Raw genomic sequence first — 25,763 nt, 5'->3', positions numbered from 1 at the left:
AAATATCATTATAGAATATGAATTAAAAAAGGCTAACAAAAAAACAACAAAATTTCATGAGTGTTTTTCGAAGACTATCTTTTGTAACTTGGCTGGTGGAGCGAAATTCATGTAAGCAAAGAAACATGAGTGGTCTGTCCAATCTCAAATTTGACAATGCTGTCCTTCGAGAGCTACCCATTGATAAAGAACATGGTAATAGACAAAGACAAGTTTCAGGTGCTTGTTTTTCATTGGTTGATCAAACACAAGTTGAAAACCCAAGGCTTGTTTCAGCATCACAAAGTGCATTAAAGCTACTTGGAATCAAGGAGAATGAAGTTACAACAGATGATTTTGTACAACATTTTGGTGGAAACAAATTACTAGAAGGCTCACAACCAGCGGCTCATTGTTATTGTGGCCACCAGTTTGGATATTTCTCTGGACAGCTGGGTGATGGAGCAGCAATGTAAGAATATGGTTCATAGACTCTTTCATAAAAAGTTTTAGTAGGTTTCCAGATGTCTTTTGTTTTATCTTTTACGTGAGATCTGCTGAGATGTCTAATTTTACTTTCACTGCAATTGTCATGCTTTCGCCAAAATTGAGTATCACTATAATATTGAATATAAATTTAGTCAAATTCTATAATATTTGCATACAAGAAACTGTTGATATTCCTTTATTCTTATTTGGGCATCTTAGAATAGAAGTCTGAAATGAGTTTCTGGAAGTTTTCTGGCTATTTTGTTGCAATATTTCCTTTTTTTCAATTAGACATTACACCCTTTTGTATTTTCAAAGGTATTTGGGTGAAATCATCAATGAAAAAGACGAACGCTGGGAACTTCAGTTAAAAGGTGCAGGGCTGACACCTTTCTCGAGACAGGCAGATGGAAGGAAAGTCCTTCGATCAAGTATTAGAGAATATCTTTGTAGTGAGGTTTGTTCATAATTGACATATACTTTTATCTCCTATTACTAATTTGATAATGCTGGAAAACGAGATTTTTAAACAACTGAATTTTGTTACCTGTAGGTCCCCAGCGGTTTGCGTAGCGTGAATGCATGAATGGGCTTTTTGACTTGCGTGAATGCGTGAATTGGAAAGCTTTGCGTGAACAAAAATTGAGTGAATTGCGAAAAAACATTGACGTGAATGCTTGAATTTGGAAAAATGATTTGCGTGATTGCGTGAATTGAAGGTCCCCTGAGGGGGGGGGCGTCCTGTAGGTATTTTGGGAAATAGCTAGTCAGTTTTTCACATTTTTTAGTTAGCACTAAAAAAGGAACTAACGTCATTTCGCGCTCCCTTCTGAAAAAAAATCTCAAATTCTATCTTACCACCTTCGGTTGCAACTCACAAAAGAACAGTTGGGACTCTTTTGTTTAACAATCATGCCTAAGGTTGTATTGCCGTTACAAAAATTATATTAAGTTCCATTATATGATGTGATTTTCTTTTTTTAGGCAATGTTCCACCTTGGCATACCGACAACAAGAGGTAAGAAATCTCATTTTATAAGGGTTTTACACCAGTTGGTTTCAGTCTTCTCGAAATTCTTCTTTATATTCATGTTTCAAAGATGATTAATTGACTGATTTTTTCTGCAAAAATCTCCTCTATATTATTTCAGATGCTAGCAGCAAAAAGTTCCACTTCTAAAACCTCCTCATAACCGCTTTAAATTTCGTCCAATAAAGCTCCTTTAGAATTTGAATGTTTCAACAGGTTAGAACACTTGAGGATAAATCTAACAAACCGTCGGCATCAAAATTTCCAAAATATCACTTTTGGCTATAATACTTCATAGATTAATGTAGATTAATAAATTCAATTTTTTTTAGCTGGATCTTGCATAACATCAGATAGTCGCGTGGTTCGTGATATACATTATGACGGTCATCCAAAGATGGAAAGATGTACCATCGTTTCGCGTATTGCACCTACTTTCTTAAGGTGTGTAGAGTCTATACATTAGGCTGCACGCGTCCCCTTTGAAATGTTTTGATATAGGGGATGTGTGTTGTGTAACTCTCGGACAGGAATTTTAAAATAAATCAAAATATATAAAATATAACTATATCAAAACATATAAAAGGGGATGCGTGCAGCTTACCTATTATATTTGAATTTTGAGAGTATGTCTCTGGGTCAAAATCGCATTTCGACACCGAAGAGAAATGGGCAGAAAATAAAAACGTCTGCTAGCAAAAGTACATTCTGAAATACTAATTAGGCAGTTTCTTTTTAGCACCAGACGGTAATCAAAAATTAACTTTTATCGAAAATAGTTCGAAGATATGTTTCAAGGTAGGAAGATACCAAAAAAACAGACACACTCGATCACATAATATTTACATGGTCACGTTTTCTTACTGAAGACGATGAATGGTGATTTTTTGAAATTTTTAAATTAAAAAAAAGTTTAAAACATTTTCGAACCACTTTTTCAAACCTAATGTATGATAGCTTTAAATTCAAGTTAGAGCATCCTCTATACAATAAAAAAAGAATGAACAAAAAATTTAAATCCTGAAGCTCACAATATCTCGACAAACCTGTATACTTTTTTTTGGTACACCCGGTATATAATCACCGAATTGCTCGAAATCACACTTTCTTTTTCTAGGTTTGGCTCGTTTGAAATCTTTAAGACTAAAGATTCTCAAACAGGAAGAGCAGGCCCATGTATCAATCATAAAGATATCTTACCCATCATGCTTGATTACGTCATCAAATATTTCTACCCAGAGGTAGTTATAATACATCCTTAATCTTTAGTTTCAGTAGAGGGAATAGTGAAATCGCCAAAATAAATTTAGTTTAAAGACTTGCTATGCATTTTGGGAAAGTAACATTAATAGATCGGTGAATTTTTAATGGCTGCCTTAATGAAAAATGTTGAAGCTACTTTGTTGAAAATATTTCATCAATTTGGTAGCAGCGAAACTGGCCCTATTTTTCGAGGGATCAAAGTTATATTTTACTGCCCGAATGTAACTCTTGTTCTAGTTAAGCAAATAACATCAAGTTTTCTCAACAGTTATATCTTAATGGGGAATATTTGCTATTTTACAGACCAAAACTTGTAATCACCCATACAAGTTATACATCTGAAAATTTGCACACAACTGTGTTTTGTCATGTTTGTGCAAATTTTTGCAAATGATAAGTTATTAAGATTAATTGTTAATGAAATATCATTCCCTTGAGAACGGACCGAGTCCGAAACATGTCGGGAAAAATCAAAATATAATAGCCGCATTCTTTTTCACCGTTCAGCACATTAATTGTTATTGGATATTGCAATTCCGATGATTTTCGTAAATTTATTATTCTGGTCTGTAAAATACACAGCAGTGTCCGAAAAAAAAGTTGAGTCCCATAAATTTCGGATCCTTCTCTTGATGTACTTTCCAAAAATGTATGGCAATGTATAGCCTACCTATAAAAGTCTAGCGAATTCTCCAATGAATTCAATAATCACGTGATTTGAATTTAACCTTCTGTGTTCTCCAACTCGCTGAAACTTTCAGGGTGATTTGAAAATTCAGTGCCTTATTTATACTACCCCCTGCAACAATACTAATATCTGCTTGACCTAAATATTACACGTTCTTTCATATAAGAATAAACTATATAAGAACATAAGGCTTCGATTGTCAAAATATTAAGAACAAGTTTTGAACATTTTAAGGCTTTGTAGACTCTAAAAGAACCGATGTCTTAGGGAAATTGCCAAAAATGCACACAAAATGGTAAAAATGGGAAAATGCTAAGAATTTTTAAGTCTTAAAACTTGAAAAGTTAAGAACATCCGAAGGCTTTAAGAATTTTGGATGTTCTTACAAAAAAAAAGAAACCTGTATGAGAAAGAGTGAAAATTTAAGTAATCCGAACCTCAATTAACAGTTCCATTCTTCTTCATCAAATATTAATCAGACACTAACATGTCTCGTGTAGACTGTCCTAACTAAACCCAGACTTGGATGATGAAGAAAAAAAACGACTAAAATAAAGTCTTAAATTAGTCTAAATAAGAAATAAGATTTGACCTTTGAAAATAGTTAGAAATGAAAGCAAAACTTTCCAAGAAGTGAAGGATTTTTGAATTTTGAGGTAAAAAAATGATCTGTTGAGAAGATCAAATAGATTTCCCAGTAAGCAGAACATTTGCAACCTTCAATTCTTTACTTTCCATAATGATAGAAATCATTGAGAACTTTTTTTGCGAGCTTTGTCATTAGGGCATAAGTTCCTGCAAATTTTTAAGATGGGATTGACCTGAAAAACGGAAAATTTAATTTTTAATCAAATCTTAATCGAACGATAAAAGTTTGATTACGTTCGAAAATCGAACTTTAATCGATTTTCTCACAACTTTTTCGAAAAATATAAGTTTGATTTTGTTCGTCGACAAATATCAATTGAACTTAATGGAACTTTTTTGAAAGATTTGGATGCACTATACCAACTATACGAGCTAGCCCATTCAACAGAATGAAAAATCAACATCTTAAAGGTTTTGTTTTGATTGAAAGGTCTGATGATGCTGATGTAGTAAAAACAAGTGCGACAAGATTAGAAAAAGGTTTTGAAAAAATGAAAATACATTGAATAAAAAAAACATTCCTCAAACAAAGGGACTTTTACTGATACTCTTTCGAATGTTTTTAAACGTTTTCTATCTTATAATCAAAACATTCGATTGTAAATTTTCTCGAAATCAACTTTGCTATTTTTTTGTTTACAAAAGCAATAGCAGAATGTGAGGTCACATATCGAAACAACTTTCGATCTTTCACTTGTTTGCAGAATATCGTTGCGTAAAAAAGTAGCTTTAATTTATCTGACTCAGTATGAAGACACTGCCAAAAATAAGCTCCTTTTATTCCCGTAGAAAACCTTTAAAGCCATTGATTCAGCAGATTGAAATAAATAGAATCTTTTGTAATGAATAAAGAAAAATGTGGAGCAAGATTTTTTTCTTCCTTTTATTTACAAATTTGAAAGGACTCTTTTATTAAAATTTTGCTGACATCAGTTTCAGACGAGTCGGGTGTATATAACACTGTATAATCCCTTTAACATTTTGAAAATTAACAATTTAATCAAACTTTTGTCCTTCGTTAGTGTTTTCGTCGAACTTTTCAATCAATGCGGTTTGCTTCACATAGTTTCTGTAGGTATACATCTCAAAGGGCCAATGCGACACCTTCAATTTGTGATATGCACCACTGCAACGACTTCACGAAATTATGCAACTTTTCTGTCTTTGTTCCACCCAATACGTCACTTTTTCTTTTGTTTAAGTGACGTATTGGGTGGAAAATTTTTAAAAGTTCTCAGAAGACTCTCTAGTGGTGCATATCATGAATTTGTGTATTTTTCAGATTTCGAATGAGCACGAGGACAGCAAACAAGAAATGTATTTGGAATTTTACAGAGAAATTATCAGAAGAACAGCCAAGCTAGTTGCTCAATGGCAATGTGTTGGCTTTTGCCATGGGTAAGAGACCAGTAATATTGTATTGATATTTTTCTCACCCGAGTGAGATGATGATACTCGATATAAAAAAATATGATGCAATCAATCTATAAAAATTGTGCAGATTAAAATGACGTCTTAGGATTTGTATTCCACGGTATAGAAAGACCGGTTATGGTGTCAACTTTTGTGCAATGCGATGTTTGCGTCAATATTTCCAAGTAAGAACGCAGGCAGAAGAGGCATTTATCCAGTTAATTATCGTAATTATAAAAGGATTCATCTTACACAAAAAGAATAAACTCGGTTAACAACTAACTATTTGTTCGGGTAATACCGTAATATATTGACCTCTGTCAAACGTATTGCCCTATCGGTCAATATTTTCCGTATTGTCCTCATCAAACAGTTGATATAGGATCAATAATAACGATTTGATCTTTTGATCAAATTATCCTGCATAATGCTTAAGATACGAAAATATTTTCGATCGTTTTTTTCTTTTAGAGTGTTGAACACGGATAATATGAGTATAGTTGGTGTGACCATTGATTATGGACCGTTTGGTTTCATGGATTTCTTTGACGCTGATCACGTCTGCAATTCTTCAGGTGAATGTTCTTCATCTTATCAATACCGGATTATATATGGAATGAAAGCCTATAACTCAGGGACTCTCATACGCTAAAGCTCGACTTTTTCCATTTTTAGCCTGGTTTTAATTTATTTCTGATCCTTTACACCGGCCCTTATCACGCCAGCGACAAAAAAAAACGCCAATGAGAGCTTGTGTAAAATAGGCCAATAAGATGCTCTCATGCGCCGAATAAACGGAGGTTTTAATAATCCAGGGTTTTAATTACCGGGGACTTTAATTGTACTACTGAATACCCTAAAATAAGCCCAATTAACAATAAGCCCACGCAACTTTAATCCCCTCTTGTTAACTGGAACATTCCTTTTTAAACCAATACGGTGACGCCTTATCAGTCAGAGCTTGTGCAACAGTACAGTTGTTTCTCTTGAATTAAAGGTTAAATTAAAGTTGATATCGTTTGCTTACTCGTCAATTTTAAATTACAAGCTTTTTTGCACATTGGATTAACACGGATGTGGAGCAAGATTGGTCAGAAAGAGAGAAAGAAATTATCCAGCACGAAATCGAACACAATATAACAATAGGGGACACCGGCCTGATATAAAACACGTGTCTGATATGAAACGGGAACACTTATAAAAACTAAAACCTTTAAGGACATCATCTTCTTTAGATAACAACGCGCGCTACTCATACAAGAAACAACCGGAAATTTGTAAATGGAACTTATGGAAACTTGGAGAAGCTATTAAAGAGCTGTTCGCAAACCCTGATCACGCTAAAGAAGTGCTGAATGAAATGTAAGTGAATTCCAGTGGCGAGGTCTAAACTGCGCTCGTAGTGTGGTTATTTTCCGGAGTTGAACCTAAAGGCTGAAGGTTACATTCATAACACTACCCAAAAAAGATTTGGCGTACTAAAAAGACATGACAGAGTGTGAAATTTCGTGTACGAACAAACTATATGAAAACATAAGGCTTCGATGGCTAAAATTTTAAGAACCATTTTTAAAACCATTTTTAGGCTTTCTGGACTCTAAAACAACCGATTTCTTAGGAAAACGGACACAAATACTCGCAAAATTATGAAAGTAAGAACATGTTAGGAACATTTTTAGGCTTAAAACTTAAAGTTAAGAACATCTTAAGTCTTCGAAATCTGGGATGTAAAACATGTATTCGTTGAAATGGTCGCTTTATTTATTTGTTGGTTATGAATTTGGTTTCTATCTAACCTACAGGTACGATATTGAGTTTTCAAAACAATATTACGGCATAATGCGAAAGAAACTGGGTTTGTTGGACGCACAAGAAGATGATAAAGAACTGATCCAAAAACTTCTGAACGCAATGCAACAATCTGCCAGTGATTTCACAAACACTTTCAGTATATTGATGGATGCTGATTGGTCCAAAGAAAATGAGATGTAAGTTCAACAAGCACGAATTTCCATTTTGTATCCATGCTATTTCTAGTTTAGCATGCTACAGTAGACGAATATTTCAGCGACTGTAGTGCAGTGATAGAACATCCGGCTACGGTGCGCAATGTTGTGGGTTCAACCCCCGGCCGGGTCATACCAAAGATTTCCAAAATAGTACTTGATGCCTCTCTGCTTGATGCCCAGCAATTAACAGAAGGATCAAGGGTAAGTGGAGCAATCCAGGGAGAAAGAGTGGTGCCCTCCCCTACCTTCGGGTAGATAGCTATCGAAAGAGGAGTCTTCGCGTTTCCCCCGACTGCGGTCGCAGACTTACTTACTTATTTCAGCCTTTTTAGAAAATAAGCAGAAAATAAGAGAATGGAAAATTGTAGATATCAAATATCATATTAATATTACAGCACACGTATTACCGTTTAATGCACGGATTATAATCGACTCCAGTCTAGGGGACTTCTACACTTACGCAATGTGCAGGGTGCTTTTAACACCTGGGCGCATATTTGTAAAAAAAAAAAGATTTACTTTTCCTCTGCCTTGTTTAACAGCTTTGATAACAATTTCATCATTAGATTATGCTATAGTCTAAGTCGAATTCGAAAAATAAAGAATAACCTCAAACACGCAAATTAGCAGTCTGGCGGAAATGTTGTCCGCACGAGCAAAAAATAGTCGGAGGGGCTCAATGTCTTAAACACAGACTCTATTTTCCGCCGCGCAACATATTACGTTTTATAATAAACAACTATGTTATATCGTAATATTATAATAATATATTACACGGACGATAGCATCGTTTATTTCATTTTACTTCTCTCCGCCTCCATCTAGTCCTCCCCCGCCATCTTTAGAAACGCCTCGATCTATTCCCCTAGATCACCTGGTCAGATTCTTCTTAGCTTTCTCTGAACATTGTACTTGATACCGTTTGCAACACCATGAATATAACGACTGGACGTCTACCTTCTATTGTCTCTTTGAAGTGAGCTTCGTTGCCACCTATATTTCAAATTTGGTGAAAAAATCCGACAATATTTCGTCATAAAATTATTTCTTTGTTTTACTTAGCTAAAAAGATTAATGGAGCTTAAACAGTACTTGTAATTCACAAAAGAGTTATTCTCAGTTTGTTTCATAAGTTTGCAATAATATTTTATCAACATTTTACAACGTTAAGGTGCAAAATTTCAACTGTGTGTATATTTATCACTCCATATGACTTGAAATAGTATGCCCAAGTATAAAAGTTATAAAATGGGAATATCAAAGTTTGAATGTGGCAAAAAATTTATAATATTAGTCGGAATTTTGACAAGCTGACGAGGATTTTGCCTCTGCTATCTTTGTTAAAAGACTTGAGAAGAGTAGAACAACAGAGACTTTCGTCGAAGGTTTGACGTTATTTGATAGGTATTCCCAAAGTGTATATCATCAAAATTTATTGTTTCATTTTATGATTTTAACGAGGGGGCACCGAAGCTTACAGTGCTTTCTACAAAAATACAAAGGAGATGGATGTCCAGTCGTTTATATGTTCATGGCCACTCGAAGCCATAGATTTATAAAGCTCGAAGGGCTAGATGTCGTGCTTTAAGCTCTTCAAGCAAAAAAAAGAGAATATCGCAAAAAATATTGCTACTATTGTTTTCGAAAACCCGCGAAGCTTCTGATGAAATTCTATTGTAATGTTACGTGACCTATGTAGGATTTCCTACCTAACCTCGGCACACTTTCCAGCCAAAGCACGACATCTAGCCCTTCGGGCTTTACAAATCTATGCTCGAAGCGTTGCAGAAACGTTTTTCCTACATGGCACGCTGTTCGTTCGAGCAGTTCGCTGCCGCAATATTTACACCTGTCCAGGATTCCAGCATGCGTCTTTATCATCACTCACTCACCTTGTCCGTATTGCTGCTTTTGGGAAAAACAACGTTCACCATAAAAACAGAAATAGAAATTAACCATCTTTAAGGCTTGGTGGTACACGAAAAGTTTTTTTCGCTTTGGTGCAATGCAACATGATCCATCCCACCAACCTGAAACGCTTTCTCGTGTCTCCACTCCATTTTTCTTTCTACCAATAAAAGTGAAATCGCACAGCGTGTTTTTTCCCTCACTTTTTGTCTCATGAAACAAAAAAAGAAACCATGAGACACGCACTTTTTTTCTTGTGTTGGTGGGATGGAGCATGTTGCAATGTACCAACGCGAAAAAAACTTCTCGTCTCACCAAGCCTTTAGAATCATTATCTATTGACCAATAACAGTCTATAACTCGGACCTCTATATCTCGAACGTCTCTTTAATCTTTAGTCTCTTCAGTTAACAATAACTCATAACTCGAAATAATTCAAAAGTCAAACATATTTCTGTTTGCCGTGTGTGTTCGAATTATGGAGATACCACTGCAGTTATATGTGATTAAATGATCGAAACTTCTATTTTGTCTCTATTAAGGTGTCTGTGGTCTGTGAAAATACAGCTGCTTGATAAATTTTTCTCAAACGAGAAAAAGGATATTTTCTTCGTTCTGTTTAAGTTTGTCACTTTAGAAACAAGGGGTTTTCGATCACCAGAATCTTGTGGTTTTAGGTGAAAAAAAAATGTTTCTTTCAATAAATTATTCATTGTTCTTGTCTAAATTACTAATTATTTCGCGTAGGAGATGGATTTGAAAGTGAAAAAGCATAAGATAAAAAAAAGAAACATTAAAAGCTTGGGGACACGAGAAGTTTTTTTCGCGTTGGTATATTGCAACATGCTCTATCCCACTAACACAAGAAAAAAAAAGTGCGTGTCCCATGCCATAGTTTCTTTTTTTGTTTCATTGGACAAAAAGCGAGGGAAATACCCAAAAGACAGGCTGATTTTGTTCCTGGGACAATGGAGCGAAATTGATTCGAAATTTTTGCTCCATTGTCCCAGGGACAAAAGTGAGATTTCACTTTAATTGGTAGAAAGAAAAATGGGGTGGAGACACGAGAAAGCGTTTCAGGTTGGTGGGAAGAAGCGTGTTGCACTGCACCAACGCGAAGAAAAACTTCTCGTGTCCCCAATGATACACACATCCCAAATTTTTTATATCAATACTATCCAGTCTCCAGACAAACATATATTATTATATGAAAGATTAACATGTAAACAGAATACAGTAGGCCAGAGGTGAGATTGGCAGTTATAGATTAAACGCATACGATGAGTAGATTGTATTTTCAATAAGAAGCTATCGATAATGATTCAATTTGGATAATTGGAGCTGAGTGGCTAAAGAACTGAAATATATCTTGGTGTCCAGATCTTTGCCTAATTAAATTCTTTAGGCAAATGACCTTAGCGCCAGGATGTACTGTATATGTGTAAGATTTGAGGAAATTTCTTAAAGGAATAATTCTGAAATGTTTATTTAAATTTATCCGCTGTTTTCTTTTCGTTTCAGCGAAGAAGTGATTCAGAAAATACTTGCACAGTGTTTGGATGTAGAGGGTATAAAAAAACGAACCAAAAGTGATGTTAATATGAGGTATTTGACTTTGCACATTTTTTATAAGCAACCCTAAATTCTGGCTCAAGGCTGGAGTTACTAAGGATTTTCTGGATTTTAGCCAAAAAGTTGCTAATGGATTTTGAGCCATATGTATAGCAACTTCAAAGAGCTTTGGCTTTTTATCTCATTTTGTGTCCAAAATACCTCAAATTTAGTATTCAAATACCATCCGTAAACTTTTTGATTCCAAATAATGTCAAAAATGCCTCTTTTTCAGGTATTTTTGGTTGCTTTCGCGGTTAATGCTCAATTTCAGGGCCAAGTTGCTAAATTTTTTGGCAATTCTCAGGGCTGGGCCCTTAGCAACTCTAGGGCTTTAAACTCAATGCTATTGACTACTTTCGACTACTTACTAGCATGCCTTTTCTTGTTTTAACATCTTTGACAGTCGGCAGTCAGAGACAGGCTGAATACAGGGATGTCTCCCACTTCTCTTGTCGTCTCCCTTTTTTCACCCTTACTCCATCGCAGTGGTCGGTTTGAAAAAACTCAAATCAGAAAAGACAATGACAACAGACCCTCTACGGCAATAAATTTCGAAATTAGCCGTAAGTATCGGGTCTGTGTACAGACTACCACTGAGCAGACAGATATCAAGTTCTATTGAAGTTTTATGTATAACCATGCTGATGTTGAATTCTTAATCTTGTGCGACCTTTTCTCAAATAGATTTGCCAATTTGTTTATCAATCTTTATTACAGTCAAGTCCTTATGTTATTACAAATCGCTAACCAACACCCTCAAATCCTTGAACAGTTCGGAACTACTCGGGAAGAGTTAACCCGGGTGGTTGAACAAGCGGAGAAAGATAAAGAATCATCGAAGATTACACAAGAAGAAAAGACTGAACGCGATAAAAAACTTTGGAGAGAATGGCTAGACACTTACAGGTTTGAAATTTAATCTAAATCGTCGCATCAAAATAAAAAAGCTGTAAGTCCGTTTTTGTTGTTTTGAGAAAATCGACTTTAAATTATTTAAACTTAAATCCTGAAAAACCATTAACATTTGAAATAACATTTGAAATACTTTTGTGTTAAAAAACGAGTCCAAATTGTTTCCACGCTGGACTTCAGGCTTTTTTTTCCTGAAAATAATGTGTAAAGTAAAAAAAGCTTAAAATTAGACCGCCCTTTAGGTTGGTTTTTGATGGATTTAAGCCAAAAAATCGTTAAAAAATGAGGGGTAAAGTATTGGTTTGGTCATAACTCAATTTTCCGAAAAATGGACTTTAAGAGAAAAGAGTATAGTGTACATGTCTTTTTCCATAAGTATTTGGTTCATTTTAGCTGAGGCTGGGCCTTTTCAAGCCTAAATTTAAGCCTGACTATGCTTATAAATAAAAACGCTGTACCATCAGAAATTGGATTGTACTTTCATTCATACTTATTTCAAAGTTGAATATATTTTCGTTATTTTCAGGGCCAGGTTATTGTCTGAAGAGATTGCTGTTAAAGATGAAAATGAAAAATGTCGCGTAAGTCATACCTTTATACATTCACTACTTTAATCGGATTAAATTTCGCGAATCAGAGTTTTGAAAAGTTTCGCGTGGATTTAATTTCGCGAATAAGCCTGAAAACAGCTGGTAAATAGCCATTTCTTGCCACAAATGGAGACTCTGGTCTAGTTTCTCTGCCAAAAATGCGATTTTAAAAACTTTGTGGTCGGTTTAATCTCGCTAAAATGGCAAAAATTCGCGAAATGGCGAAATTTAATCTCGCAAAAGAGAATCTGATTAAAGTAATCCAAATTCATTTGTCAGTATCAGAGTTATCTCGTAACCGATCACCATTACTCAGGTATATGATTATCTGAAAAGAATTGCAAAATCCCCCAAAAAATCAAGAGATTGACCAACAGCCATAACGTGGTTTTCATTTAAAATAGGAGCGATCAAGCCACGGTCACAGTAGATTTTCTATAAACCACGCATCCTTAGTTGGCCGAGCAAATCGATTTGATTTCATGCTAAAATGTCCTCGATTTAATCGTGAAAGTACTCTGAAATTTCAGAGATTCGGCCATCAAGATAAGCGTGATAACCTTCGCAAGACTTCTCGTACTCTCCGTGACCTTTAGAGCGCATGCGTGTCACGCGTGGCAGAGGTTTTGCTTTGTTTTTTGGTAGGCTGGCGAATGAAAAATTAACTCTAGATTCTAGGCCGGCGAATTCTTAGCAAGCGCAGTGTATTGATTTGCGTAAATATGTACTTGAGGCGGCGAACCGAACTTTTCGAACGGCGAATTGTAATTTTTTTCCGTGCCTTGGACCGGTGAATTTCGCTATTCACTGGGCCTAAATACCGAGTTTATGTATGTGTGTTTTTAAGCGATGGAGATGGTAAGGTTCTAATTTGTCTACATCCTGACCAACTGAGCACGACGGTAAATCAGCACTTTTACCGTCCTCGATTTTGCGGGGCAGAACTGCGGGTTATTCCAAATCGCTTCAGTCACTATACCGTCCTCAAAAGCGCAAATACATAAACTCGCTAATAAGACCCCTGGAGTGGAGCAATGAAGACCTGCTTGGATGCTGATACAAATCCGATTCCGACACATAAGTTTCATAGGGTTGAATTGTTTTTACATCATTTATATACAAACCTACAGTCGTTGCCTTGATGGTTCTGACATTCCTTCTTTTTCAGTTTATCACCAAACGTAAAGAAACGATGCGTACTCAAAATCCAAGGTAAGATTTAAACGTTTTCTCAGAGTTTCTCAACGCCATATATTATACTACCAAGAAGTATAACAGTTTACTTAGTTGTGAATAATATCTTGTAAGCTTAAAAGTTTAGAATTATCTTTCTTTCCTTTTTCCTGACTGAGACACTAAAAATGAAATTCGTCGTGATAATTCAACATATTGACGTAGAAATTGTCTGCGTTTTTCGTTGCAAGTGGTTTAAGATGTTAAACATTGTGGCTACTAGGAAGACAATTATCTCCTTATATATCAATTTTTTTAGGGAGAATAAGCTTCGATTTATGTAGATTCACTGAGAATAATTATTCTCCATCTAGAAACAACATTAACATTTATCTGCTTTTTCTGTCTCATGTGTAATTTTGGGCTTTTCCAGAGATTTTCCGAATCCCACCTGTTGAAGATATCCATTTTTCGAGTTCCGCAGCCCCCCTGGATGTCTGGCTTAAAAATAAAGACCCCATGGATATCCGATCTGAAAGGCAATCACCCCCTGGATGACCAGATACATAGATAGAAGGGTTGAGGATATCTATGCATTTTCTCCTTTACCCCCTGGATATCCTTTCCCTCTTACTTACAAGGCCCTACCCCCGAATATTCAGATAGCATAAACCCCCTTGATGTCTGATATCCACGGACTATTACTTGAAAAGACTAATTTACCATTTGTATTTTTCAGAGTGGTTTTGAGAAATTATTTGGCACAAGAAGCGATTGAAGCGGCTGAAAATGATGACTTTTCTAAGGTGAGTCTCTTCTTGGACAGTCATTCATATGCCGTAATGAATCGTCGTTCTGAAAGAAACTACGTTATGAACTGCGACTAACATCTCTTAATTTATATGAGCAAGTCTAGATTTCAACTCCCCCGGATCACTGCTACACTTAAAAAATTTGGCAAAAAATCGTCACTTATGGGGAAAATCATCCTGAAGTTCAACCCCTTTGCGGGAAGTCCCTTATGATTTTCCCATTGAATATTGAATGGAATGAATTGCGGTGTAAAACCTCCCACAGGCGTTTTTGGACTTGAAGCAATAACACCATTGGGATTTCGATAGAAGTTTTCATTCCCCAGTGAGTGTGAATAAGATCCACCAGGCCATTGAGAAGGGATGTTTTTCATTGGTACGTTACTTTGGATAGACCCTCTCTCGCTTTGAATTCCGATTTTGAAGCTCTCTAATCATGATCTGAGGTCAAATTATTAGACATTGGCAGTAATTGTTAAATTTGCTGCATATCAACATGACTTATTTTCTTTTTTTTCTAGGTCAACGACCTGTTAAAAATTCTTGAAAATCCTTTCGAGCAACCGTCAACCATCGACTGTCAATCAGATATCAAGACGTCATCATCCCAGGCGGGAAATAGCCAATCAAATTGTAAAACAGATTTTTCAAAATATACTTCAAGTTCACCTGCGTGGGGCACTGAGCTCAAGGTCAGCTGATCTTCATAAATCAAAACAAAGGAAAAGGGTATTAGTTTAATCCTTAAGCTTTGTTTTGATGTATCTCATTAGTCGTGGCCTTCTTTGCAAGTACGATATCGTAGAGATATCCTCGGGATAAAAAACTCGTGAATTCTTCTCGTAGGGGATATCCAATGGTCTGGAATTAGTCAATTATGATCATACTTCGAATTTCGAGAAAATGATATATGTTATATCATTACGTTATGAATGATAACGTCTCGAATAACGATTGCTGCGAATACGAGCCCCTCACCAGTAGTGTGGTGGGTCAACCAAAATTCAGGCAAACTGGGGAGACAATTTTAGAAGATTTTTATTTTTATTTTTTGGTAATATTTTTGAAAACATGACGAGCGGGCGAAAATAGCACGAAAATGTTTGTGTAATTTCTCTCTTTTTGGTCGAAAACTGCCAATTCTAAGATGTAAAAATCAAAGGGGTGCCAAAATTAGTAATCAGTGGCGTATTTTTGTGCCCTTTATATTTCGCCCCCGCCCCCTGCAAAACAATTGGCTGCTGCCACCACGCTACTGGCCCTCACACAAAACTGAAAATACTCACAGAAACAATGGAAATATACAAAATCTAACTTTATGACGAAATTTATTGTAAACAGAATTCGTATTCTGCCAATTTATTTCTGATGCAATTTAATTTGGTTAGATGGAATGCACGGACTTGTAAATAGAAATGCACATTAAACTTTCATGTTTTTAAGGAAGTGAAGATTTGCCTATAGTTTATATACTTTTTTTATAAATTATGAATTAATAAGATATAATTTTATTCGTATGGATATATGCCTTGCTGTTGATTCTTTTTGAAAACAGGTTATTTGTTGTTGATTTAGATATGGCCAAAAATATCCTTCAATTACCGAATTAAATTCCCGCAAAATTTATTTTTTCTAGACATATTGAATTCCCTCTAAAACTGAAAAACTTTTTTTTACCATCCACCAAATTAAATTTCGACCAAAAATTCTTTCTCTATGGTTGTTAACAGTTTTTCTTGGCGACTATGCTTCCTTTAATGCTACCATTCAACAATTGAGTCTTATATATTATCATTGAGGCAGTTTTAGTGGCTGACATTCGAATCAAACTTTTCGCCACGAGATGTAGTGACTTTTACTAAAACAAGCAAGATTCACTGTTATTGATATTGAAAGAAAACTAAAAGATTTTTTAAATTGCTTTTGCTTCTAACTAAAATTATCATATTAGGTGAAATGTGTACAAAATTTAGCTAAGAATGTTGAAGACTTGTGCAGGATCGAGGTCCAATAAAATACTGGGTTCGAGTTTCTTAATTCCAAAGTCCTATTATTATTCAAGTGTATATGGCGGAGTCTCTTTAACTCGAACCTCTATAACTAGAAACCTCCTTAACTCGAACTTACGGTCCTTTCAGTTAACAATGCCTTATAAGCTTTGCTCCATACTCTCGAGTACCTGATAGCCGGGGGCGCTACTTAGGACCTTACTAGGACCCCCCCCCCCGTTTATAAATTTTTGAAAAAATTCCCAGCTACCAAAAAGCCTAAATTTAGTCTATTTTAACTCTTTTAGGGTTTTTTAAGGTCCATTTTCCAACCCCCCGTTTATTTGGCACCTAAGAGTACTAGGTACCCGAGAGTAACTGCAAACTTTTTGTCCCCCTGTGTGTTCGAGTTATAGAGACTCCATTACTATATAAATACAATCACAATATACTAATGATGGTAATTTGACAAAAATCATTTAATATAGTCTGTTATGACAAATACGAAAGGACGAATATGCATTTTTTTCGTTTCCCAAATGTCTTTCACCATTGATACATCACTATCCATATCTTTCAAATAGCCTTTGATGGTTATACGACCTTTACGATTCTTTCTCAGCGAATTTGCATATTTTTCTGGAGCCTCAATCACCAACCCGATAATATGCTCTTTCCCTTTAACACGCCTTTGCGATTTGGCTATGAATAAATAAGTCGGAGTGAAAAATGCTTTGGAAAGGATGGAAGATGTCTTCGTCGTGAACATATCCTTTAAGTCAGGTTTTTTGCGGATGAAAAGAGAAAGTTTTGGCGATACAATGGGAATTGACCACCATGTAGCGATTCTCCAGGATGAAACGTAGGACTCGTCATGTGAGCAGAAATTCATGTAGTAAGCTTTATGCATCATTTCATGATGAGTAGTATCCAGTTGAAACATAATTCCCAAATTATCATTTTCTAAATAGAGAGATGAGCACCTCCACATCATTTGCGTTGAGGAGATCACCACAAACAATATAACCAATGATCCAATTAAAGGGATAAGTTTGATTATAAAACGACATAAATAAATGAATGCATAAGTTAAAGTCTTTCTTAAAAGAATTTCCTTTGAAAGATAACTTAAGATGAACCCACCGAGGATGAGAGCAAGTAAACTTTTGACCCAAACTTCATCAGAAGATGCCTCTCTTCCTTTTACACCCCAAGCTTTAAAAGAAACAGGTCGAACCAAACGCCCATAATATTTTGTAGTTTCAAAACGTCCAGTGAAGACAATTTCTGAATGTTTTTTGCTATGTAATAATCTAGAAGCTTTCCAGTCTTTCACTTCGATTAATAAATCGATATTGTCTGCATTTTTTCTTCCCATTTTTCGTTTCGAAGATGCCGCAAAATATGTTGATGAAATTTGCTTAACCGATTTAAGATCTTTAACTTTAACAACAAGTTGAATCTGTACTGGTTTTCCGGAAAGATGATATGGAACCGGATATTTATAACACGGATTCTCAACATACGCGCGTTCGTGAAAACTGTTAGGATCATCAGTTTTCAACTTGAACATTTCTCCCAAATCTTCATTCTTCAAAAGCACTGGTGAACAGTGATATGATTGATAAGTAGCCAGAAAAATGATAGCCCATACACAACCCAGTATAAAGTGGAAGATTGTCATCAGTTTCTTTTTTTTGATGCCAGCCATCAATGAATTAATCATTGTAAAACGTGATTTTGGTAACATGTTTGTCTTGTTTCAACTTGTGATATAACGGAATTGCCTTCTACTTGTTCACGCTCAAACTCATCACAAAGTCACATGAAAGAACTGACTATACTGAATGTTTAAGAAAATTCGGAGAATGTCTTTTAGGTTTCAAGATTCCAGCTGTTTTCATATTTACCTTTATTACAATGCTAGGAATATAGAAAAAGGTTTATTCAAAATAAGCCCAAAATAAGTTAACTTTAAATTTCCCACTATACACCTTTCTGATCATCAGATTCTTATGATTTAAGAAGCACTGCGTTGCTATACAATCATTGTAGTTTTTACGATCAAACAGCCTACTTTTAGAAGGAGCTTACTGGGAATTTTGATATGGAATTGTCAAAACCATTTCAGCTATATTCAAAACTTGGACTTGAATGTGACCGACGCATCAAATTTAAATAAATGCCATAATACACCCCTGTCTCGAAAACCGGTAGGACGAATTTTCTAGCCAGTGGGGATAAACTGATGAGCCAGATTTCGATAGGGGTAGAAAATATCATTATGATGAGTGGGGATTTGAATTTTTATGTTTAGACGTTAGAGCCCAAAATGTAGGGGCATTCTTTCACCTCTGAAGGTCTTTTAATATTTCGAATTTCGTGCTAGGAAGTACGGCCAAAAAAGACGGACAAGTTTGATTACTCTCGAGAGGTACCCCTAATAAGCGTACAGTATATGTCCCCCAAAACGGAGACGGCCCCCAAAACGGAGGTTTTCATTAAAATGAAGATTCTGACTTGTAGATTTATCAGAATTAAACGATTTTTGTTTATTTTGAAAGAATGATGGTTATACTTAAAAATGAGCATGTTTTTGCTGGTTTGAGACGGATTCAAAATAACATATTTGCGTCTAAAGGAAATATTTTAACACCAAAATTAGATAAAAATTGCATATAACTCACTCTAGCTCCTTGGAATTGAAAAAGTTATGAAAACGGGGTTATAGGAAACTTTCTCACTAATGCGTTAGAAAATGCAAATCACGTGACTTTAGAGGCTGGTAAAAGATATGCATCTTGAAGGTCAACCCGTATTGGAGCCTGAATCAGCATGACAAAACGAAAATCTAAATATGAGAGAAAGCAAAAAATCTTGGCTTTCTTCCTATCACTTAAGTTATAGTTTTATAACAAAAAATTGCCTTAATATAAAAATTTTCGCTGACTCAGAAAAGGCAAATTCTGTCATTTTTTTGCCAAAATTAGGAGAAAAATATCTTTAAAGCTTAATATTTTCGTTCGTTAAGCTTTTTTCTAAAATTTTACAGCTTATTAATATATGAATGGAACTAGTTTCAAAAGAGTTTGTTTCGAAAACTGATTAAGACGTTGCTAAATCAAAATGGTCATTTGAAAATTCGAAATTTCGGGGGCTGGAATATCGAAAATCTTGAAATATTTCAAAAAAATCATAAATTTTATCCATCGGGTCGTAATTTAAGGAAAACACAAATATTTCAAGTTTTCCCCTTTACCACAGGTTTAATAATTTGATTTTAGCTCACCCCGTTTGGGGCCCCAACCTGCATTTTGACAACCAGGGGTACTGTAAAAAAATTTTAAATAAATTTATGCCCAAAACCCTCTAAATCATATTTCAAAACTATGGTCAAAATTTTGTATTCATTATCTTAAAGATATTCGAGAAACGCTTAAAATTTCAAACCTCGTTTTGGGCCATTGCAAAAGACCTATCTTTAGCGATTGAAAAATTTTGAAATTGAAAATTTTGAAAAAGAACTTCCAGGAAATAAAGTAGAGATGTTAAAGGTTTTCATGCAGCAAAATTTTTTGTAAAATCTCTTTTCCCCTAGATTTGAGAGAAATTTCAAATTTGATCGCCGTTTTGGGGGCCACATACTGTAATAATTTTTGGGAAAATGTTTTCGAAAGTTCCTTTTTTTGCCCTAATTCTGCTGTATTAGCCTCCTTTTCAAAAGTTTTCCACGCAGGACATTTTTATTCGAACCAACCCCCCCCCCTTGTTAAGTTTTGAGAATTTTTCCACCCACTTATTCCAAACCCCACGTTTATTAGGTACCCCAAGGGTAATCAAAAGTTTTCAATCCAATTTGCTTTCTATATTTCTTATCTCATTTGGTTTCCTGAAACACATTGTGTTCTATCATCCTGTCGGGCATGTCAGACATTTCGCTCGTTGTTTATTTGAGAGGAAATACTAACGACTTCCGATGCAACAAACACTTTCAATAAAAATTTAATAGCTTTGCAATAATTTTGATTTCATATCAGGAAAAAATACTCATAAATAAAATTTTGAAATTCTGCAACTAATGCGTGAAATAAAAGAAGCTTCATATTTTATTACAAATCGGTTGCGCTTTATTTTTATGTAGTGTATCATCCTTTCGCCTTTTTAGCAATTTATCCCATTTCTATAGACTAGCAAAGTAGTCTGTTTGCTAATCAACCAGGTCCTAGGGTTGCCCGGATGGGAGCACTCGATGCCGCCAAAAATAGGCTTTCAAAATCTTACCCTTACAGTGCAATTTACCGAACATTTCTGACCCTTACAACGTAGTTTGATTTTACATCTTATTTTGCTGTAGCCACCCGAAAATAAGCCTGAAATGTCGAAACAAATCAAAATGGGTACGAGTCAAAACTAAAAAGATACATCAAATTTTTAACTTGCAATTCAACAGTCCCAAGACTCACCTATACAGAGTATCCAGCTAAAAGAAGACCCTTGTAGTGCACTCTATCAAAAGTACACCCTTGCAGCGCATTTCGAAGGTCTTAAAAAACCTTCCCTTAAAGGCGGCACATGCCGTGAGATAGACCATATGAGTGAATCATAAGAGTTGCAATAAGAGAATGCTTTGTCCATAAAGTTGTATTCCCCGGGGAATACTAGGACAAAATGGGTTACGGGATGCGCTGCTGGTCAGGGTACCTTTTTCACCTCTACGAGTCCCAGGTAGGTTCGCAAAAACACCAAAATAGAAAAATCAGTCCCTTGTAAGGTGCATTTTTTGGAAAATTTGGGGGAAAAGTAGAAAATTTTAGAAAATTTTGGAATTTCAGTCGCATTCAGGGTCATTTCTTTCGCAAATTTCGGCAAAATATTTGAGAAAAACGAGTCCACGTAGGGTCCATTTGTCGAACCTCAGCGGAGAACCCCCGTTGGTCGGCAAGGGTAGTACCCCTCCCGGATGAACCTTCTCCTATGATCTGCTGTTAGATTTTACATTAGCTTTTGAATTGATTTGAGTCAAAACCCTTAAAGATAGTACTAAGTACAGGATAAGACAGCATTCAAGCAATCTTTATACTTTTATCTTTGTTAGCAATTAATGTAATTAAATATTTGTGTCTTCATTAGATGCTATCATTGGGAGATAAGATGCTTTAGTAAACAAGATTGATTTGCTCGAAAGAAATTCTTTTTTTATAGATCTTTATCAAGTTTCATATTGGGTAATACAGTGATGTCTCTTTAACTCGAACCTCTATTGACTCGAATATCTCCTTAACTCGAACAAGTTTTCTCGTCCCATCAGTTTCTTTAACTCGAACCTCTATTGACTCGAATATCTCCTTAACTCGAACAAGTTTTTCTCGTCCCATCAGTTTCTTTAACTCGAACCTCTATTGACTCGAATATCTCCTTAACTCGAACAAGTTTTCTCGTCCCATCAGTTTCTTTAACTCGAACCTCTATTGACTCGAATATCTCCTTAACTCGAACAAGTTTTCTCGTCCCATCAGTTTCTTTAATTCGAACCTCTATAACTCGAATATCTCCTTAACTCGAACAACTTTTCTCATCCCTGAAGTTAACAATGCTTTATAAACCTTCGTGCTCAAGATATGGAGACTCCACTGAAACTCAAGCAAAATTAGGCTGGTACCCTGTAAAAAATTCGCACGATTACTATATAAACTAAACTAAAATATGCTTGACTACTAGTAGTCAAATTTCACCAGTGTCCTCCTCAGGGATTCAAATCTAATTTTTGCACTTGACAAGGGTTGCACTAATTTCCTATCTTTGGAAATGGACGACTTCATTTTAAAATGTAGAACTTCTCCGCCTACAACGACCGACCCTCTCTGTGTTCCAATTGTACAGTGTTTTCCCTGGGCAATTATACCTTGATCCGAAAATTACACTTAATCGCACTGTCCCTTTAAACTTGTTTTTTATAAACTGTTAAATACGTTCATTAACAACATAGTCAGTAATAGCTGAAAATGATGAATGAATCGTAATTATATACCCATATTTACTTACAAGTTCCTACTATGAACTTAATTTCACGCTGAGCATAATTAGTGTGATAGATAATTGCATTTAATTACCACCATGATTCCATCCAATGTAATTAACCTCTGATACCTGGCTGCTGAAACTATGGAGTATTTTAAATTAGTACCGTTATATTAATTGTAGTATTATAGCAAATAGTTGTATTGAAATTGACATTTAATTGTTGTTGGATATCAAGTTAGGTGGTGCCAAAGCGGAATCAACTTCTTGGTAACTGGTTGATTGCACTTGAGAGACAAGAATTTTTCTAGTAAACTCAAGGGTTCGAGCAGTAGTAGATCACTTAACTTTTATTGATGAATGGAATTTAGATTTTAAAGCTTTTTGAATAAGGAAAAGTATTTTCATTTTCTAAGATGTTTTCTTTAATGGCAATATCCAAGAAAATTGACACATAATGAAATGAGATATACAGACGTGCCGCTTGAGAGGGTATATTTTCGGACCTTCTAAAACTTAGTTACCGAAATACCCGACGTGAAAGCGTCAAGGTATGAAAAACCCTATTCTGGAAGCTTATTGTTTTAACTTTTTGATAGCGTTTTCCTTTTTGTTGATATTAAAAGATGAAAATCGATTTGCTCAGTTTTTTATCACATAGGTAAGTATTACTTTTGGGATCGGTTTAAGATCAAGTAAGATTTAATCACATAATCAAAAGTAAGCAAACCAAACTAATTTCTCAACGCAAGTTCAAGTTAGAAACAATAGAAAGAAACAAAAGGCTTCCAGACCGGTGTTTTTTATACGGACTATGGAGCTAAAGGTGATTGGAAATTTTTATCAGGGCTGCACAGGCGATATTTTACAAAAATTGTAAATTTTGAAAGAATTTTTTTTTTCTAAATGCGGCCTACATAATTTTAAAAGCATTTGTTTGACTTTATTTGGGATATTGACCTTTAAAAAAGTGGGACGTCGAAATCAAATTTTCTGGGTGGGCATAACAAAAACATTTTGGAATGAGTAGAATTTTGTTTTTTTAGTTTCGTGCTCGCCCTCTCTCTCATCATCACAACAAACGCAGCTTTGAAACTAATTATATACTCATCGATTAAATGACTTTACAATTAAACATAACGAGGTTGGTCGACCGAACTTTTCGATCAAATATCGCACAATATATCATCATACTCATCAATAGATCTCTGATGGTTTTTTGTTGTGGTTTGGAAATTACGAACCCTCTTTCCTCTTTTGTTTTTTTTTCTCTTTTTTTTTCTCCTTTTGTTTTGATGCCAGGAAAGTTTTCTCTTTATACCGATGCTTAAAACCCGCAGTATCTAAGAATCATTGAAACAAAATACTCCTTTTCAATTTTTCAGGACTTTTGACGGTGAGAATTTTCCCCACAGTGGGAATGAAAATTTATATTGAAATCTCAATTGGGGTAGAATTTCTTTTGTTCCTAAGTCGAAAAATTGCAGTGAAGATGGTTTTGGAGTGCAATTTTTTTCCTATCAATTTCAAATGGGGATAGAATCAAAGTCAATTTCCCAGTGGGGCTGAAATTGCAGAGTAATTTTCCACTGAGGATTTACGCTGCTGACATCCTCTAATGAACACGATCGAATCCGTGCTTCTTATATCTGCAGTTTTGTAGAGGTCTGCGATTCAGACTAACCGGGGACGAAATCTTGGCGGTCAACTTTTTAATCGGGTTGGGGTCTTAGCAGACCTGTGACACAACAGGAGTGTTTTCCTAGATTGGAAAATCAGTTTGTCTCCAAGTTTAGATTGAAAATCGTAAGGAGATGCATTTCGAAATATCAAATTTGTAATTAAAAACGGTCCTGAAATAAAGAGAAGAACCCGGGGGGGGGGGTAGGTGGGGTGGTACTTAGGCAAATTGGGTACGGGGAGAAGTGCCGCTGATCAGGGTTCCTTTTTAGGCACTGAAGATATCTGACAGGCTCCCAAATTCATTAATCCTCAATAAGTATGTGTATCTGACAGGGTTAACTTTTAGTTATTTTGGACAATTTTCAGGGTCGAAATTGGAAAATATTTCAATTTTATCGTTTTGACAGGTACCAAATTTACTAAACATTCATATCTTATAAGGTCCACTTTCCACGTCGGCCTTCAAGGTCAGTAGCCCCCCCCCCCACGAGGGAAGAATCACTAAAGTCAAATATTTGGTAAATCGAAACTCTTTTGTACAGCCATATGTGATGTTAAAAGAGACGTTCAAAGATGTTTAGAAAAGTCGCATGTCTTTTTTACATAACTTCTTCTACTTTCCCTCTAGACTCACGTCAGCATCAGAAGATAAGGAAGACTTTCTTTTTTTTCATTTTTTGAGAGATTAAAATCAAGGATTATCCGGGCAATTCCGTTTTCGAATTCCGATAACAATTGTCTTTTGATAAAGTTTGTGTTATTCTGCTATTTCTTTTCCATAGAAATGGAAAAAGTATTATACAAAAAGGCGAGACATGACAGGATGGTATCTTAAAACACCTGAATGCTACTTAAAGTATTGTCAAATATTTTTGTCCTGACAGGATGAAAAATTATACAGATTAAAAGTCAGTGTACGGATTTTGACGGATCTCGACGCCGTTAAAGCCACTCTTATTCTTGTAGAAAAAGAAGGCTTTGATGGCCAAATTTTTAAGAACAAGTTTAAAGAAGATTTTGGGGCTTTGCAGACCTTAAAATACCCAATTTCTTAGGAAAATGGACAAAAAATACTCAAAAAATGGCGAAATTAAGAATATGTTAAGAGCATGTTAAAAACATTTTGAGTCTTAAAACTTCAAATATTTTGTATGTTCCTTATAAAAAAAATGGGTATGGTGTTCATATTTGAAACCACGTTGGGAGCGGGTGTATATTTTTTAAATAATTTAATCGTCTCAATTAGAAGTGTTTCTGAGAAATTACCGAATGATTAGAAATAATGCTGAAATTTATTAAGATGTGGTAATTAAGTCCAATTTACAACTTGCAATTTGCAGCAAAATCAGATTGTTGATCTGATGTTGTGTTATAGAGTTCGAAAATACCGTGTAGTTGGTTCGATTTTACATTACGATTTTATTTTTGAATATCACAAGAAATTCTAATAACAAAATCAATTTTGTTAAGTTTTAAAAGCAGACGAGCAGACTAAGTCAGGTAGGTTGCAAAGAGGCCGTCAGAAGTTAAAATCTGGACCAGATTT

General features: G+C 35.3%; 1 protein-coding gene across 1 annotated transcript; it reads left to right on the top strand.

The window, feature by feature from the left end:
- Positions 1–13,787, top strand: LOC136798946 (protein adenylyltransferase SelO, mitochondrial-like). The gene is made up of 13 exons (XM_067055623.1): positions 1–451; positions 787–925; positions 1,453–1,486; positions 1,831–1,942; positions 2,616–2,739; positions 5,380–5,495; positions 5,982–6,085; positions 6,746–6,872; positions 7,313–7,498; positions 10,949–11,032; positions 11,759–11,947; positions 12,480–12,534; positions 13,712–13,787. The coding sequence occupies exons 1-13, from the start codon at positions 57–59 to the stop codon at positions 13,757–13,759; spliced, it is 1,713 nt and encodes a 570-aa protein (XP_066911724.1). The 5' UTR covers positions 1–56; the 3' UTR covers positions 13,760–13,787.
- Positions 13,788–25,763: the final 11,976 nt, after the last annotated feature.

The sequence above is a fragment of the Clytia hemisphaerica genome, unplaced genomic scaffold (genome assembly GCF_902728285.1).
Source record: "Clytia hemisphaerica strain Z4C2 unplaced genomic scaffold, Clytia hemisphaerica genome assembly, whole genome shotgun sequence".
Classification (NCBI taxonomy): Eukaryota; Metazoa; Cnidaria; class Hydrozoa; order Leptothecata; family Clytiidae; genus Clytia; species Clytia hemisphaerica.
Note: the sequence above shows the minus strand (reverse complement) of the source record. Positions and strands in the feature narration are given on the sequence as shown.

Coding starts and splice junctions, on each gene's coding strand:
- LOC136798946 (XM_067055623.1), top strand. CDS start 57: ATGAGTGTTTTTCGAAGACTATCTTTTGTAACTTGGCTGGTGGAGCGA. Junction 1,943..2,615: donor ATTGCACCTACTTTCTTAAG/GTGTGTAGAGTC, acceptor TTCTTTTTCTAG/GTTTGGCTCGTTTGAAATCT. Junction 6,873..7,312: donor AAAGAAGTGCTGAATGAAAT/GTAAGTGAATTC, acceptor TCTAACCTACAG/GTACGATATTGAGTTTTCAA.